Source organism: Phocoena sinus, chromosome 15 (assembly GCF_008692025.1).
Source record: "Phocoena sinus isolate mPhoSin1 chromosome 15, mPhoSin1.pri, whole genome shotgun sequence".
Classification (NCBI taxonomy): Eukaryota; Metazoa; Chordata; class Mammalia; order Artiodactyla; family Phocoenidae; genus Phocoena; species Phocoena sinus.
The window spans coordinates 6,245,436-6,258,893 of NC_045777.1; the positions used below are offsets into that span (position 1 = coordinate 6,245,436).

Genomic DNA, 13,458 nt, shown 5'->3' on the forward strand with positions numbered 1-13,458 from the left:
TTCTGCTCTTAGGATTCCCATCATTAGCTGGTAGGGACCTGGACAAAAGTAGACACAAAAATATGATACGAAATTACATTTTTGCCCATCAAAGAGGGGCTGCTTGTGAAGGTTATTGAATACACTGGTTCTCGATGAACACCTTTTCTGGTTGTTAACATATAAATAAGATTAGCATAAACTAGGATTGGCAAACTTTTCCTGTAAAGGGCTAGTTAGTAAATATTTTCAGCTTTGGGACCAAAATGGTTTCTGGGCAGTAATTCAACTCTGCCACAGAGCACAAAAGCAACCATAGGCAATATGTAAATGGGTACAGCTGTGTTCCAATAAAAATTTATTTATGGTCACTGAAATGTGAATTTCATGTAATTTTTCGGTTTTTTTTTTTTTTGGCCTCACCCCGTGGCTTGCCGATCTTAGTTCCCTGACCAGGGATCGAACCCAGGCCCTCGGCAGTGAAAGTGCAGAGTCCTAACCACTGGACCGCCAGGGAATTCCCGAATTTCATGTAATTTTCATGTCATGAAATACAATTCATCATTTGATTTTTTTCAACCATTTAAAAGTATAAAAACCATTATTAGCTCATGGGCTGTACAAAAACCGGCAGTGGGCTGATCTGGCCTGTGAGCCATGGTTTGGCAACCTTTACATTATCTCTATTCTAATCTAAAATGTGCCCCATGTTGACATCACAGGTTAAAACCAAAGTCTTTTTTCCTTATCTGCATTTCTTCAGAATGTGCTGTGAAAATAACTCACATAGTCCCATTTGCTTGAAAACACCCAGAAAGAGAACAGAAGGCACAAAGGAGGCGTCTCAGCTCCTTCCAGTTTTTCCACATCCTGGAAGTTGAAGTTTCGGCAAAAACTAAAGGGCTCAGGGACCACTTTTCAAAGGTAGCGTCACAGTTACGAGAGGGGAAGAGATGGCCGGCTCTGATCTGAGGTCTCTTCCTGAACACGTATGTGCGACTGACCCTGAGGACTGTGCTCCGACGATGAAGGATGAACTCTTTGTGGCTGGGAAGGGAGGTGATGGAGAGTCAAGCCCACTTTAATTTGGACTGAAGTGGAAAGAAGGGAATTTCCATGGTCTCGCATAGCTGACGTCTCTGCCCAGGCCTGCACCTGCAGGTCTTTTTTTTTTTTTAAGATTTTTTTTGATGTGGACCATTTTTTTTAAAGCCTTTATTGAATGTGTTACAATATTGCTTCTGTTTTATGTTTTGTTTTTTTGCCACTAGGCGCATGTGGGATCTTAGCTCCCTGACCAGGGATCAAACCCGTACCCCCTGCATTGGAGGGCGAAGTCTTAACCCCTGGACTGCCAGGGAAGTCCCTGCATGTCTCTAAACTACTAGATTAGGGGTCATGAGCTAACAGAACAGCCTGGAGTAAGTGTAGTTTCCATTAGCCATACAAACATGCCCAAATACCCATGTTTTAAATAAGTATTATAAAGAATATTCATACTGACCAATTTGGGAACCCCTGGTTAGCTCATCTATATCTGAATTACATTAAAAACATGGTTTGATTCTCCATTTCTCTGAATCCACTTAGACACATGTAACTGTTAGTTTTGTAGTAGAAAAGTCAATGCATGGGACCCATGAGACAGAATGAATAAGATGACTTTTCTGGTGGTAAGAAAATGAAATGATTCTAGAATCCACCATCCCCTTGACACACACACCTCCTAACAATAATTTTTTATTTTATTTCATTTTAAAACCTATAAAGTTGTCCTTTGTAATATAATAAATCATAAAGATAAAAAAAGGTTCTGTCTTTTGCAAAAATAGCTACTGTAAAGACAGTTATTAAGAAAATAATATCAGCATCTTACCCCAAATTTCCCAAAAGCCTTATTCTACAAGGGCCATGGCACAGTGGCCAAGAATGTCACCCTACACTAATGCCACTGTCCATGCACTTCTCACCACCCTCAGCTCTAGAGGAAGTGAGGAAGGCAAAAACAATAACTGCTGTAAATGCTGGAGAGGGTGTGGAGGAAAGGGAACCCTCTTGCACTGTTGGTGGGAATGTAAATTGATACAGCCACTATGGAGAACAGTATGGAGGTTCCTTAAAAAACTAAAAGTAGAACTACCATACGACCCTGCAATCCCACTACTGGGCATATACCCAGAGAAAACCATAATTCAAAAAGAGTCATGTACCAAAATGTTCATTGCAGCTCTATTTACAATAGCCCGGAGATGGAGACAACCTGAGTGCCCATCATCGGATGAATGGATAAAGACGATGTGGCACATATATACAATGGAATATTACTCAGCCATAAAAATAAATGAAAATGAGCTATTTGTTGTTGTTTTTTTTTTTTTTTGCGGTACGCCGGCCTCTCGCTGTTGTGGCCTCTCCCGTTGTGGAGCACAGGCTCCGGATGCGCAGGCTCAGTGGCCATGGCTCACGGGCCCAGCCGCTCCGCGGCATGTGGGATCTTCCTGGACCGGGACACGAACCCGTGTCCCCTGCATCGGCAGGCGGACTCTCAACCACTGCACCACCAGGGAAGCTCGAAATTGAGCTATTTGTAATGAGGTGGATAGACCTAGAGTCTGTCATAGAGTCTGTGAAGTAAGTCAGAAAGAGAAAGACAAATACCGTATGGTAACACATATATATGGAATTTAAGGGGAAAAAAATGTCATGAAGAACCTAGGAGTAAGACAGGAATAAAGACACAGACCTACTAGAGAATGGACTTGAAGATATGGGGAGGAAGAAGGGTAAGCTGGGACAAAGCGAGAGAGTGGCATGGACATATATACACTACCAAACGTAAAATAGATAGCTAGTGGGGAGCAGCTGCATAGCACAGGGAGATCAGCTCGGTGCTTTGTGACCGCCTAGAGGGGTGGGATAGGGAGGGTGGGAGGGAGGGAGACGCAAGAGGGAAGAGATATGGGAACATATGTATATGTATAACTGATTCACTTTGTTATACAGCAGAAACTAACACACCATTGTAAAGCAATTATACTCCAATAAAGATGTAAAAACAAACAAACAAACAAAAAACAACAGTTAAACAAAACAATAACTGCTATGGCTAATGGCCTCACACTTTTTTCAAGCTTAAAAAAAGAGAAAGGAAAAAGGCCCCAAATTCGAGAGTTCTTTTTCTTCAGAATAGTTTTACTAGTTTGCCTACGGTTTGTAAACACTCAAATTTTTCTCTCCTACTCTGACACACAAGTCCACTCACTCGGAGTCTTCTTCTCCCCATATCTCATATATTGTAATATTACTGTGTGGGGCTGCAGGCGTCTCTGAGTTGAGAAGCTTGAGGTTACTGCCTGTTGCCATGGCGGCTTTCAGATTCTGCACCTTGGACATGAATTTCACAAGGTCCATCTCGAGCTGGGTTAGGATATTGAAGGCATGGTCTTCGCTGGGGGAAGCATTTTGGTTTTTCTTTGTTGGAGAGCGTAATGAACAGCCTCGAAGGGCCGGAGGATTCTTCTGCTCCTGTCAAGAAAGATATTTGGGGTGAATAATACTGTTGATGTTGCTGGTTTTGACACAATTCTAAGAGAGCTAGGCTCACCTAAGAGAAGTTGGCTCTAGCATTGATCTAGCCCAGGGATTGGCAAACGATGGCCAAATCTGGCCCACCAGCTTTCCTTGTTAATAAAGTCTTACTGGAACACAGCCAGGCTCGTTCATTTGCATACCGTCTATGGCTGCTTTCATGCTCAAACAGCAGAGTTGAGTCCTTGCAACACAGACTGAATGGGCTGCACAGCTGAAAATATCAACTATCTGGCCTTTTACGGAAAAGGTCTGCCAACCCCTGCTCCCATCAGTTTGGACACAGAATCCTGAAGCGGTGGGTTTGTCCAGGAGCAAACATGCTGCCGTATTTCTCTCCCTTCCTCTTCTCAGAGCTGTTCAGCCACTTTATGGACAGGCTGTTACCTCTTTACACCTCTGACGCTTTACGACAGGTCTTTTCCTTTACCTGGGAAATGATACCATTTCCATTCAGTTCAGCAACTTGTAATGATTCAAACGCTAGGGAAATTAAAAATCAGGGGCAGTGAGTCTGCCTCCATAAATAATGTTGACCTGAAACACGCCAAGTACTTGAATCTATCCTCAATTTGAAACATCTGATTTAACAGGATAAATATTGAGCCAAGGTTTTAGTTGCCCAGTAAACAGAAGGTGGTCTTCAACTATGAGTCCCCACCTCTGTGAATTAAGATCTCCCATCCTCCCTAAGGACACGTTGGGAAATGAGTTAGCCAACGTTTCTCAGGACCAGAAGTAGGTACTCTGTATTGAATCTCGTTGTACTTAACCGTCTTGCCTGTAACAACCAGAGTACGTGTTCCTCTGAGTCTAAGCTTTCTGAGGTGGAATCAATGTGGTGTGAAAAACGGAGCCATCCTTACCTTACCCGTCTCACTATCTCCTCGAAACTTTAGCATCATATACAGCATGACAACAAAAAAAGGCCAGAGCCACTTGCTTCCAAGCCAGCCTTGGGCATGGTCTGGGAGATTCTGCCGAATTCGAAAGTGCCCTCCGCAAGGCACCTTCTCCTGGGGTTCTCTGGCTTTATCTCTCAGAGAAGAAAACGTAAAGGCATAGCCGCAGGAGAGGCACAGAGGAAAGAACAAGAACCATTTCAGTGTCTGCATGGTGAGCAGAGATGGGGGACAAAGTGGCTCATGGTGGGTTGGTCTGCCCTTGCACCCGGAGACTGGGAACCAGGGCTGGGCTGGGCGGTTGGTGATGTCACAGAGGCCCTGAGCCAGAACCAGCTCTGGCCAATGTGATGACTTCAGGGCAGAGGATAAAGAGGCTCGCAGGGGTTGCCTGGGAGTAGGGCTTAAAGGGAAATAGCGAAATTTCCAGAGGGCGATAAAAAGAGAGGCGGGGGAGTGATAGAAGGCCATCTCCTTGCCACTATGTTCTTTCTGACCCTCATGCTCTACTGGGAGAGTCCATCTATTTTTGTTTTTCTATTTGTTGACTGCAGACGCTGTGGTGAGCAGAGCAGCCCAGGCATGTGTCCCTGTGGAGCTGAGAGTCTAGTGGGAAAGATATTAAACCAGAGGCTAAAAAAAATCCAACCAAAGAAACAGAGGCTACAGACTAGGAGCCACTGATGTATTTTGGCCTACATTGTTTCTGAAAATGATTATTTGCCAATATTTAAATGTCGGTGGGGGGAGGGCTTCATTTAAAAAGGCCAGATTTCAAAGGAAACTAAGTTTCCTTTGAAAAGTATGGACCATCTGGTAACACGGGGGCCCCTCTCTGCTGGAGCTGAGTAGCAACCGCCCCTCTAGGTGGCCATGTTTTCTCCACAGTCCCCACCACTCCCTATCGCCTCACAGTTACGCTCACTGCCTTCACCTGAGTGTGCAATGCCTGAGTTAATTAAGAGTTTCATTTATTTCATTAAAATTGTGATAAGGCTGGGCTTCCCTGGTAGCGCAGTGGTTGAGAGTCCGCCTGCCGATGCAGGGGACACGGGTTCGTGTCCCGGTCCGGGAAGATCCCACATGCCGCAGAGTGGCTGGGCCCGTGAGCCATGGCCGCTGAGCCTGCGCGTCTGGAGCCTGTGCTCCGCGACGGGAGAGGCCACAACAGTGAGAGGCCCGCATACCGCAAAAAAAAAAAAAAAAAAAGTTGTGATAAGGGGACTTCCCTAGTGGTCCAGTGGTTAAGACTGCACGCTCCCAATACAGAAGGCACGGGTTCAATCCCCGGTTGGGGAACTAAGATCCTGCATGCTGCACAGTGTGGCCAAAAAGAAAAAAATAACATTTGTGATAAGAACAGAGAGCTTTAAGAGAACACAAGGGGGCAGCTCTAGGCTGGTTCAGGCAGGAAGGCTTTTCTGAAAAAGACATTCAGGTGGAACGTGTGGGATGATCAGGAGCTGGCTGGGTAAGATGGGGAGGTGGCTGACGTCCAGGCAGGTGTGAAGACTCTGAGGCGAGAGGGACACAGCCTGCAGGACAACAGAGGCCGCTGCCAGGAGTACAGCCAGGGCTCAACGGCCAGTGCACTTGAAACCATCAGTTTCTAAAAATGACATGAAACAAAAAGTCCCGACTAATGGAACACAGGGCTTCTTATACCTGTTCCGCTGTCACCTGATTCACACTTATTCCCGGGGAATAAAGCCTTCTGCTGGATATAACCAAGGGTCCACTGGGTGCCTCCCCTGTGCCTCTAACTGTGTTGAGTGATGAAGTTCTGTGAGATGGTTTGAAACCAGGAGGAGAGACGGAGAGTGGGATCCGGTGGCACAGACTGCCCTTGCAGTCTGCACATGCTCCCCCAGCTTGGGGTGGGGACGTGGGGCTCCCTGCCAAGAGCATCTGTGCAGGGCTTACGGAGGCACGAGGCCCAAGAATTGATTAGGAAATAGGCACGGCTATTATAACCAGACTTACCTGTATGTAAAGGTATATAAATGCTGATCTGGGAAAGAAAATAGATAATTTTCAGGTTTGTTCTGGAAAAGTCCACAACAGAAATTCACTGATGTTAGTGTCATTCTGATAAAACTCCTCTATATTCACAATGTCAACACGTGCTCAGGTCCAACTTCTCACCCCACTGAGGCACAGGACCCGGGACGGAGCAGGCTGCGCTCGGCTCTCCGCCCCCTCCCCAGAATCCTCCCTCTCTGAGGCTGCTCCCTCCCGCCTCCGACCTTCCTTGCCCAGCTCCTTTGCCTGCTTTGTCATGGAAACCAGGGCCCTGGATCTGGTATAAAGAACCATCTGAATGATACAACTGTCTCCAGAAAGGCAGTGTTGAACCTGGATGTTCCTGATTCTTAGTCTCAGAGGAGAATTTCATTAATTATTCACTTCAATATACTTTATGGATAAGATACACCAATTTTATGCACAATTTCCCCCTTTTATAATCTTCTGCTGAGAGAGAAAGTGGAATTGACATGATGTCATAGAACTACAATCGCTATCAGTGCAATGGCTGCAATTCTCTTACTCAACGTTCGGGGAAGAAAGGAGAAAAATACAGAGATGAGAACAAGAGCAGACTTTAGACTTACTTTATTTTCGTACGAAATCATCGGGTGCCAACTAAACCTCCTCTCTCATCAAGGCGATCAGCAAGGAAGCCCCCTCAGTCCCCTCCCTGGCGCCGAGACGACCCCTCCTACAGCCCACAGCCCTGCAGGCGGAATGCACTTCAAACTCGCCCTTCCTCAAGTTCGGTTTCACTTGGCTTGTTTAATTAATTAACCACCGCGAGCAAAACCGTGAGAGTCTGAGTCAAAATGAGCCAACCACATACCCGTGAGGAATCTGGCATCTTTAATTATTTTAAGCATAAATAGTGCGGCCAGCGTGCTTTCGGCCGTGGGCGGGTCCACGCACACTGGGGGAGTAGGTGAGTGGAGAGGGTGACGGGGTGGGGCCGGCAGGGTCACCGAGCCCCCGTCTTGCCCTGCCACGCCGGCTCCGAGCTGTGGGGTGCGCCGAGGCCGCGCCCCGGGCCTCAGAAGCAGTAGGATGTGTGGGTGACCCAGTGGGCCGACTCCTCCTTGGAGCGCTTGGCAGAGCTGTGGGTCGTGAAAAGGGACTTGTAAGCTTCTGACTCTCCGCTGTCGGCGATGGACCTCTTCATGGCTCCACACGGAGGCTTCCCGGCTTTTCCGGAAGAGCTCCCCTGTGCTGCTGGAAAAATGAAAAGCCCAAAACTTTAAAGCTGGGACTACAGATCATTCCAGACGTCACATCCTCAAAAATTCATTAATCCCAGGAATTTCCCTCCTGCTTTCTGGGGCTGAATGTTGAAATACGTTATCTCAATCGCCAAGTCCTAAAGACAAATGAAGCTACTGTATTTAAAACCACACTCATCACGACCTGCTATATATTCTCGGCACTGGTCCCAGCTCCGGGCATGACGTACATCAAATCCCGAGGCCAGGTGGCTGAGATGTGTGTCGGGGTACTGGAACCCATGAACACTCTGGAGGGCGATTACACCACAGGATTACACACTCCTTTATTTACCTCTTCAATCTGTGCTTTTCTTCTTTGTGAAATACTATTTTCTTTGCTAAAGGTAGTGAGTTTCCGGAGAAAGGCACTGAATTCTGGACTATGCACCAAATGGAATGGCTCTCGGTCAAGAGCAGGTGGAGGAAGGCCGGCTCGAGTGCACACGTGGTGCACAGCGAGCCCCAGCCTTAAATTAGGGAACGCCTGAGTCAGGCCTTGGCGCCCCTTGTTAGCCTGGCACCAAGTGCAGACTCCACAGGAAAACTGGCATTTGTGCCCGCACCCCTTCCATCCCGAGAGGGCTCCTGCTCTAAGGTGAATCAACTGTTTCTTAGTTACCCGCCAAGAGAGCTCAGTCAACTATTCAGAGACACCATTAGGACGAGCTTGAGTTCTCGAATTTGTGCCAGGAAAACCGTGACGCACGCACGCAGGTTCCCAGCTGTCTAAGTGGCCCACTGCCATCTCAATAGGACCCACCTGCACTTCTGGGAGGCAAGGTGGTTTTCTTCTCTTGAGAATCAAGGCTGGTTTCTTCGGGCTTCCCTGTCTTCATTTTTGATGGTCCTGGGGCTCCTGTGAAAGAACAAAGTAAGCAAAACAAAACAACATCAGGAACTTATTTAGGAAACAGGCCTATGGCCTTATTTTTGCTAAAATAAGGACCTCTTTGAGCATCTTACCTTCACTGCCATCTGATTTTGAGAGAGACTCTGCCACCTTGGGTTTCTTTGTTTTCTGTGAAAAGAAAGGGGGTGGGGGGGCGGACACGTGCTCAGATGCACTGATTTCGGTGTCAGTGTGGCTCCCGCCAGTCCGGGAGCCCAATGAGAGGCCAGCACAGGTCACTCAGGGCAGGCCTCCCGCTGAAGAGGACTCTGATCCTCTGCCGTAAACCTCGGGCCTCCCCACGTGTTTCCAGTTGTGCACTCTGGCCCCACATGACATATATCCGCAGAGATCTGCTCAGCTGTACAGTTACATTCCAAAACCACATCCTCAAAAAATCTAAATGAGGAGGACAGGTTTCAGTGGTAACAGTCAGTGTTAATGGTGACGACTGCACACAAAAGAGCAGTTACCTGGATGATAACATAAGTCCAGCCAGTACCGAATCTCAACCTTTCCAGGAAGACTTCTTCAAAGTTGTCCAACTGCTTTGACACTTGTGTATTTAACTATAAGGACTTGAGGCCTGTACTAAAGAACACTTTAGCCAATTCTCCTCAGCTCTGGATCACTTCTGTTAGAATTCTGTCGCTCGTAATAGTTAAATTGGTCAGCAAAAATTTAAGAAATGAAACAAACCGTTCTAAAACCACACAGCTGATTCAATCACAGAAAGGACAAACAGGACTTATGTTCACTCAGAGAATTTACTTTACACGTGCCGTTTTCCTAAGCATGCAAAAGGTGGCATTAAAGATACGCAGCCTAAACGTTTCTGAAGGCTCCCATCACTAGAAAACATCAAAGACCTTGCTCAGGCAGTGGCCCTGAACCTGTAATATGTATATGCTACGTGATCTGTAACACTTGCATAAAACATAAACACATCCTGTTCATTTCACACATGCAAGACATGCATTCACATTTGTGAGGGTAACACGTCATCCTTCAAAAAAAAAATGCAGAAAGCTGCTTATTTCTAAGCCCTCCATTCAGAGCTAAGGTTATCTGAAAAGCACGAGCAATGAGGCCTTAGACAGGAAATGCTATGCCCTGTCTCCAGCTGCGGGTATACTGGGGAAATATTTTGGTTTCCTGGTAGCCGTCTCTAGGAAGCATTCCCAGAAGGTCTGGGAAGTATCCTGCCTCCGGAGAGGGGTGTGTTAGTTCCACCGGGCTTTGAACAACTTGGCAGGAAGCCTGGGACAGAGGAGACAGCTCACTAAAGTAAGAAGAAGGCGAATGACCATTTCAATGTCTCTAGGAGTTTCCATTAAAATACAATTTTCCCTTTTGTGCTTCTTAAAAACTGAACTTGATCAATAGTAGCAACAAAGAACACGTTGGTAAATGTCGTCAAAAATACCTCAAACTTCTATTCGCTTCTAAACCCGAACTCACCCCTTTAAATGACAGAGCGTCTCTTTCTTTCTCATGAATATTGCAATAACCTCGTACAAGACTGTTTCACGGAGCACTTCTACTGGTATTTGATCACAAAAGCTGGGCACAATTCCTTGTACTATAGAACCATCCACACATATTATCTATTTGCTACCTAGGTGAAGCTATCAAAGGAGGAAATGCCAGTGGTTTGGCTCTGAGAATTCTGGGCCCACACACAATAACGATACTGCTATCATATTCTCAGCTTTTTAAAGCCTCATGACCATGAATTATATATTATTCCAGGGTGATACGGTCTTGCACTTTCCTCTATTATGATTTTAAAACCTGAAAAATTTTTAGTTGTTGCATCACTGGTAAATGCACGCCAGTAGCACAAAACCAGGCAGGCTACTTCTCTTCACAATGTTATGTCCTCAGGATACTGAAACTCATTTCCTAATACTTTAGGCATTCTTTTGCCTTAGTTCTGATGGCATGAAGTTTCTCCCACATTTACCCTGAACCTTTTTTTTTTTTTTTTTTAAAGAAAGAGAAAAAGACCATGGCTATCATCTGTAAGTACTCAAGAAGTAACAAAATTTACTACTGGATCCGGAATCAATGACACATTGAATGATTTCTTAGCTGATCCACTGTTTTGAGCCTGCTCATCACATCAGATCATTAAGCACGGATTCCACTGCTTATGGAAGGTGGTTCTAAACCTGGGGTGCAAAGCAAAGCCTTCACCCCAGCACCCCTGACCCAGAGCGCCGGGCGTCAGCAAGCAGCGCCGGGGCGCCACTCAAGACCGCGGCCAGGGGAGGCTCCGGACGGCCAGGCGGCTTCCACGGGGGGAAGGCTGCTTGTCTCCTCGCTCCAGGGAGTGCAGGGAGGGGGTGTGCGTGCGTGTGTGTGTGTGTGTGTGCATGCACGCGTGTGCGTGTGTGGCTGCACGCGTGTGCGTGTCTGCATCTGCAGTCCCAGGGGTGGGTGGGAAGCACAGGCCCCGGGTTCCCCCCACATCTCTAGGACGTTCAAACCTGGGCCGCACAGGCTCTGCAGAGGTGCTGCGGGTGGTGTCTTTCACTCCTCCTCAGTTTTACAAGGTGCGACACCAAGCCTCTTACACTCAGTGCCCGCGCAGCAATCGTGGTGGCCGCCTTGCCCTCCGGACGCACTTCACAGGCCTGAGCTTTTCTACCCTCCTGCCCACACCCGCCCCCCTTCACCGATGAGGCAGCCGAGCGCAGAGCAGACCACTGAGCTTGACCCAGCGAGGCCGCCTGGAATCTTCTAGAGCCCAGGCCCGCCTGGTCATAAAAAACACCTCGATCGCAGAGAACCCCGAACCAGCACCAGCAGCACAGCTGGCGGGTTTGCAACGGGCTCTGGAGCAGAACCTGCAGACTTGACCTGCGCCCAGACTCGGGAAGGTGAGGAACTGAGCCTAGGACTCCGGTACCTTTCCCAGCTTGGATCGCAGCCTCCTCCCCTCCATCCTTCTCTTCAGCGTTTCCACGTCCTCCTTGGTGCCATTGAGCACGATGACGTCGTCCTCCTGGAAGGCAGCCCCACACTGAAGAGGACGAAAGAGAAGACGACAGATTCCGTCACCACGCGGAAAGCAGCTACCCTCAGGCCCTCACTCTTAGCCCAACCACTGGTCCTCAAGCTCTTGGGAAATTCCTGTTGTTTCCCCACCTGCACCTTGGCTTGGCCAGTTTTTGACCCCGAGCCCTGCTTGGGAAAGTTTCTGTGTACAGGGTAGCATAGCAGGCCTGCCTGCCAGACTGGCCCTGGCTGGTGTCTAGGAACTTCGATTTCTGCAGGGTTCCTCCCACTTCCTAATTGTGTTGGGTTTCTCTGCTTACAGGCCTCCCCACTGGACCCGACCTCCAGGGGCCCCATGCAAAGACCCAAGCACAGGGTGGACGTTTAGGAAATGCCTGTTTAAGGAATCATTAGCAATACTTATTGAGCACCTACTGCTGGCTCATCTCATGAGGACTGACTTAATAAGAGCCTGTGAGACTCACACACAGCCGAGCCAAGGCTAAAAGCAAGAGGCCGGGGGATCTCACATTCCAGACAGAGGTTTGCAACCTTGACCTTACATCAGCATCTCCAGGGAGATCCCCGAGACCCAGGCCGGTTTCTGATTCAGGAGTTCTAGGGTGGGACCCGGTAATTTGCATTTCTAATGTTTTCTCAGGTCATGCAGATGCTGCCTGTGGGGGAACCAGGCTTTGAGAACCACGGTTCTAGAGTTTAGGAAGTTGGCCAATTAGGGTAAATGGGCTAAATCCCAGCAGGAGAGGGGAAGGACCATTCGGGAGGCACAGCCTGCATTTCGGCTCTTTCCTGGGCTGCAGCTGCCCACAGGGGATCTGCATTTTCAATTGCTCCCTGGGGAGCCGGCCCTGCTGGGGACAGTGTTTGGGCCAGCACCCATTTCGGGGGTTTGTTTCCCTCTTCCTGTGGGTTCTCCAGAGTCCCTCTGCCTAGACCTTGGCCTCAGTTACCGCATCTGTTAAATGGGGATAAACTGAACTCCCAGCATGACCGGGTTGGGGCAAGAATTAAGGGTAACGCCGTAGGGAACGGAGCCCAGAGCTGGGCACTGAACACTCAACCATCACAAGTTTTGCATTTTCCTAACACAGATGGAGCTCCAAGTTCCAGCCCTCAGCATCGTGTCTCTAACTAGCTTCCCTAGGCAGAAGCATCGCATAACCTGAGTTCCTCATCCATGGATTCAACCAACTTCAGACAGAAAATATTTTGGAAGAAAATATTTTCCAGAAAGTTCCAAAAAGCAACACTTGAATACTATATAAATAGCTGCCACGTACCAGTGCAGGTCCTGGCAACTATTTACGTAACATTTACACCGTATTTACAACCATTTACATAGAATTTACATTGTATTAGGTATTATAAGTAACTTGAAGATGACTTAAAGTAAACGGGAAGATGGGTGTCGGTTATACGCAAACGCTACACCACTTTATATAAGGGGCTTGAGCACGTGCGGATTTCAGTATATGCGGGAGTCCTGGGCCAATCCCCCCAGCCACCCAACCGACAGGGAGGGACGACAGTACGCGCTGCTGCATTTTCCTCGCTGGGAGTTGTGCCCCCTCGTGGAAGGGAGAAAGCATAAGGAAGCCTCACGTGGATTCCTCTAGACTCTGCCTGGGTCTCTGCCCCTTACCATCTGAAGGCTACACAGCCCTGCTGGATCACTGGACAAACCTGGGCTGTGAGGACGGCCGTATGCCGAGTCCACGCCCAGTATCTCTCTCATACAAAACATTCTCAGCACAAGAAAAGCCACGCAGCTGCTCTCTTTTTTTTT

The 13,458-nt window shown here is 47.9% G+C and overlaps 1 protein-coding gene across 4 annotated transcripts in view; it reads right to left on the reverse strand.

Moving 5' to 3' along the window:
- Positions 1-3,150: 3,150 nt before the first annotated feature.
- LOC116740116 (replication termination factor 2) overlaps positions 3,151-13,458 on the reverse strand; it is a 44,542-nt gene continuing 34,234 nt past the window's right edge. The window contains exons 6-9 of one of the 4 annotated variants that reach the window (XM_032605364.1): positions 11,563-11,676; positions 8,723-8,777; positions 8,520-8,615; positions 7,326-7,709 (exon numbers count right to left, since the gene is read on the reverse strand). In XM_032605364.1, the coding sequence (XP_032461255.1) occupies positions 7,531-7,709; positions 8,520-8,615; positions 8,723-8,777; positions 11,563-11,676 (444 nt within the window). In that variant the 3' untranslated portion in view covers positions 7,326-7,530. Of the gene's footprint in view, positions 3,505-4,433; positions 5,479-7,325; positions 7,710-8,519; positions 8,616-8,722; positions 8,778-11,562; positions 11,677-13,458 lie in introns of those variants that run through there. The other 3 variants (XM_032605366.1, XM_032605367.1, XM_032605368.1) reach the window with 3 other exon arrangements.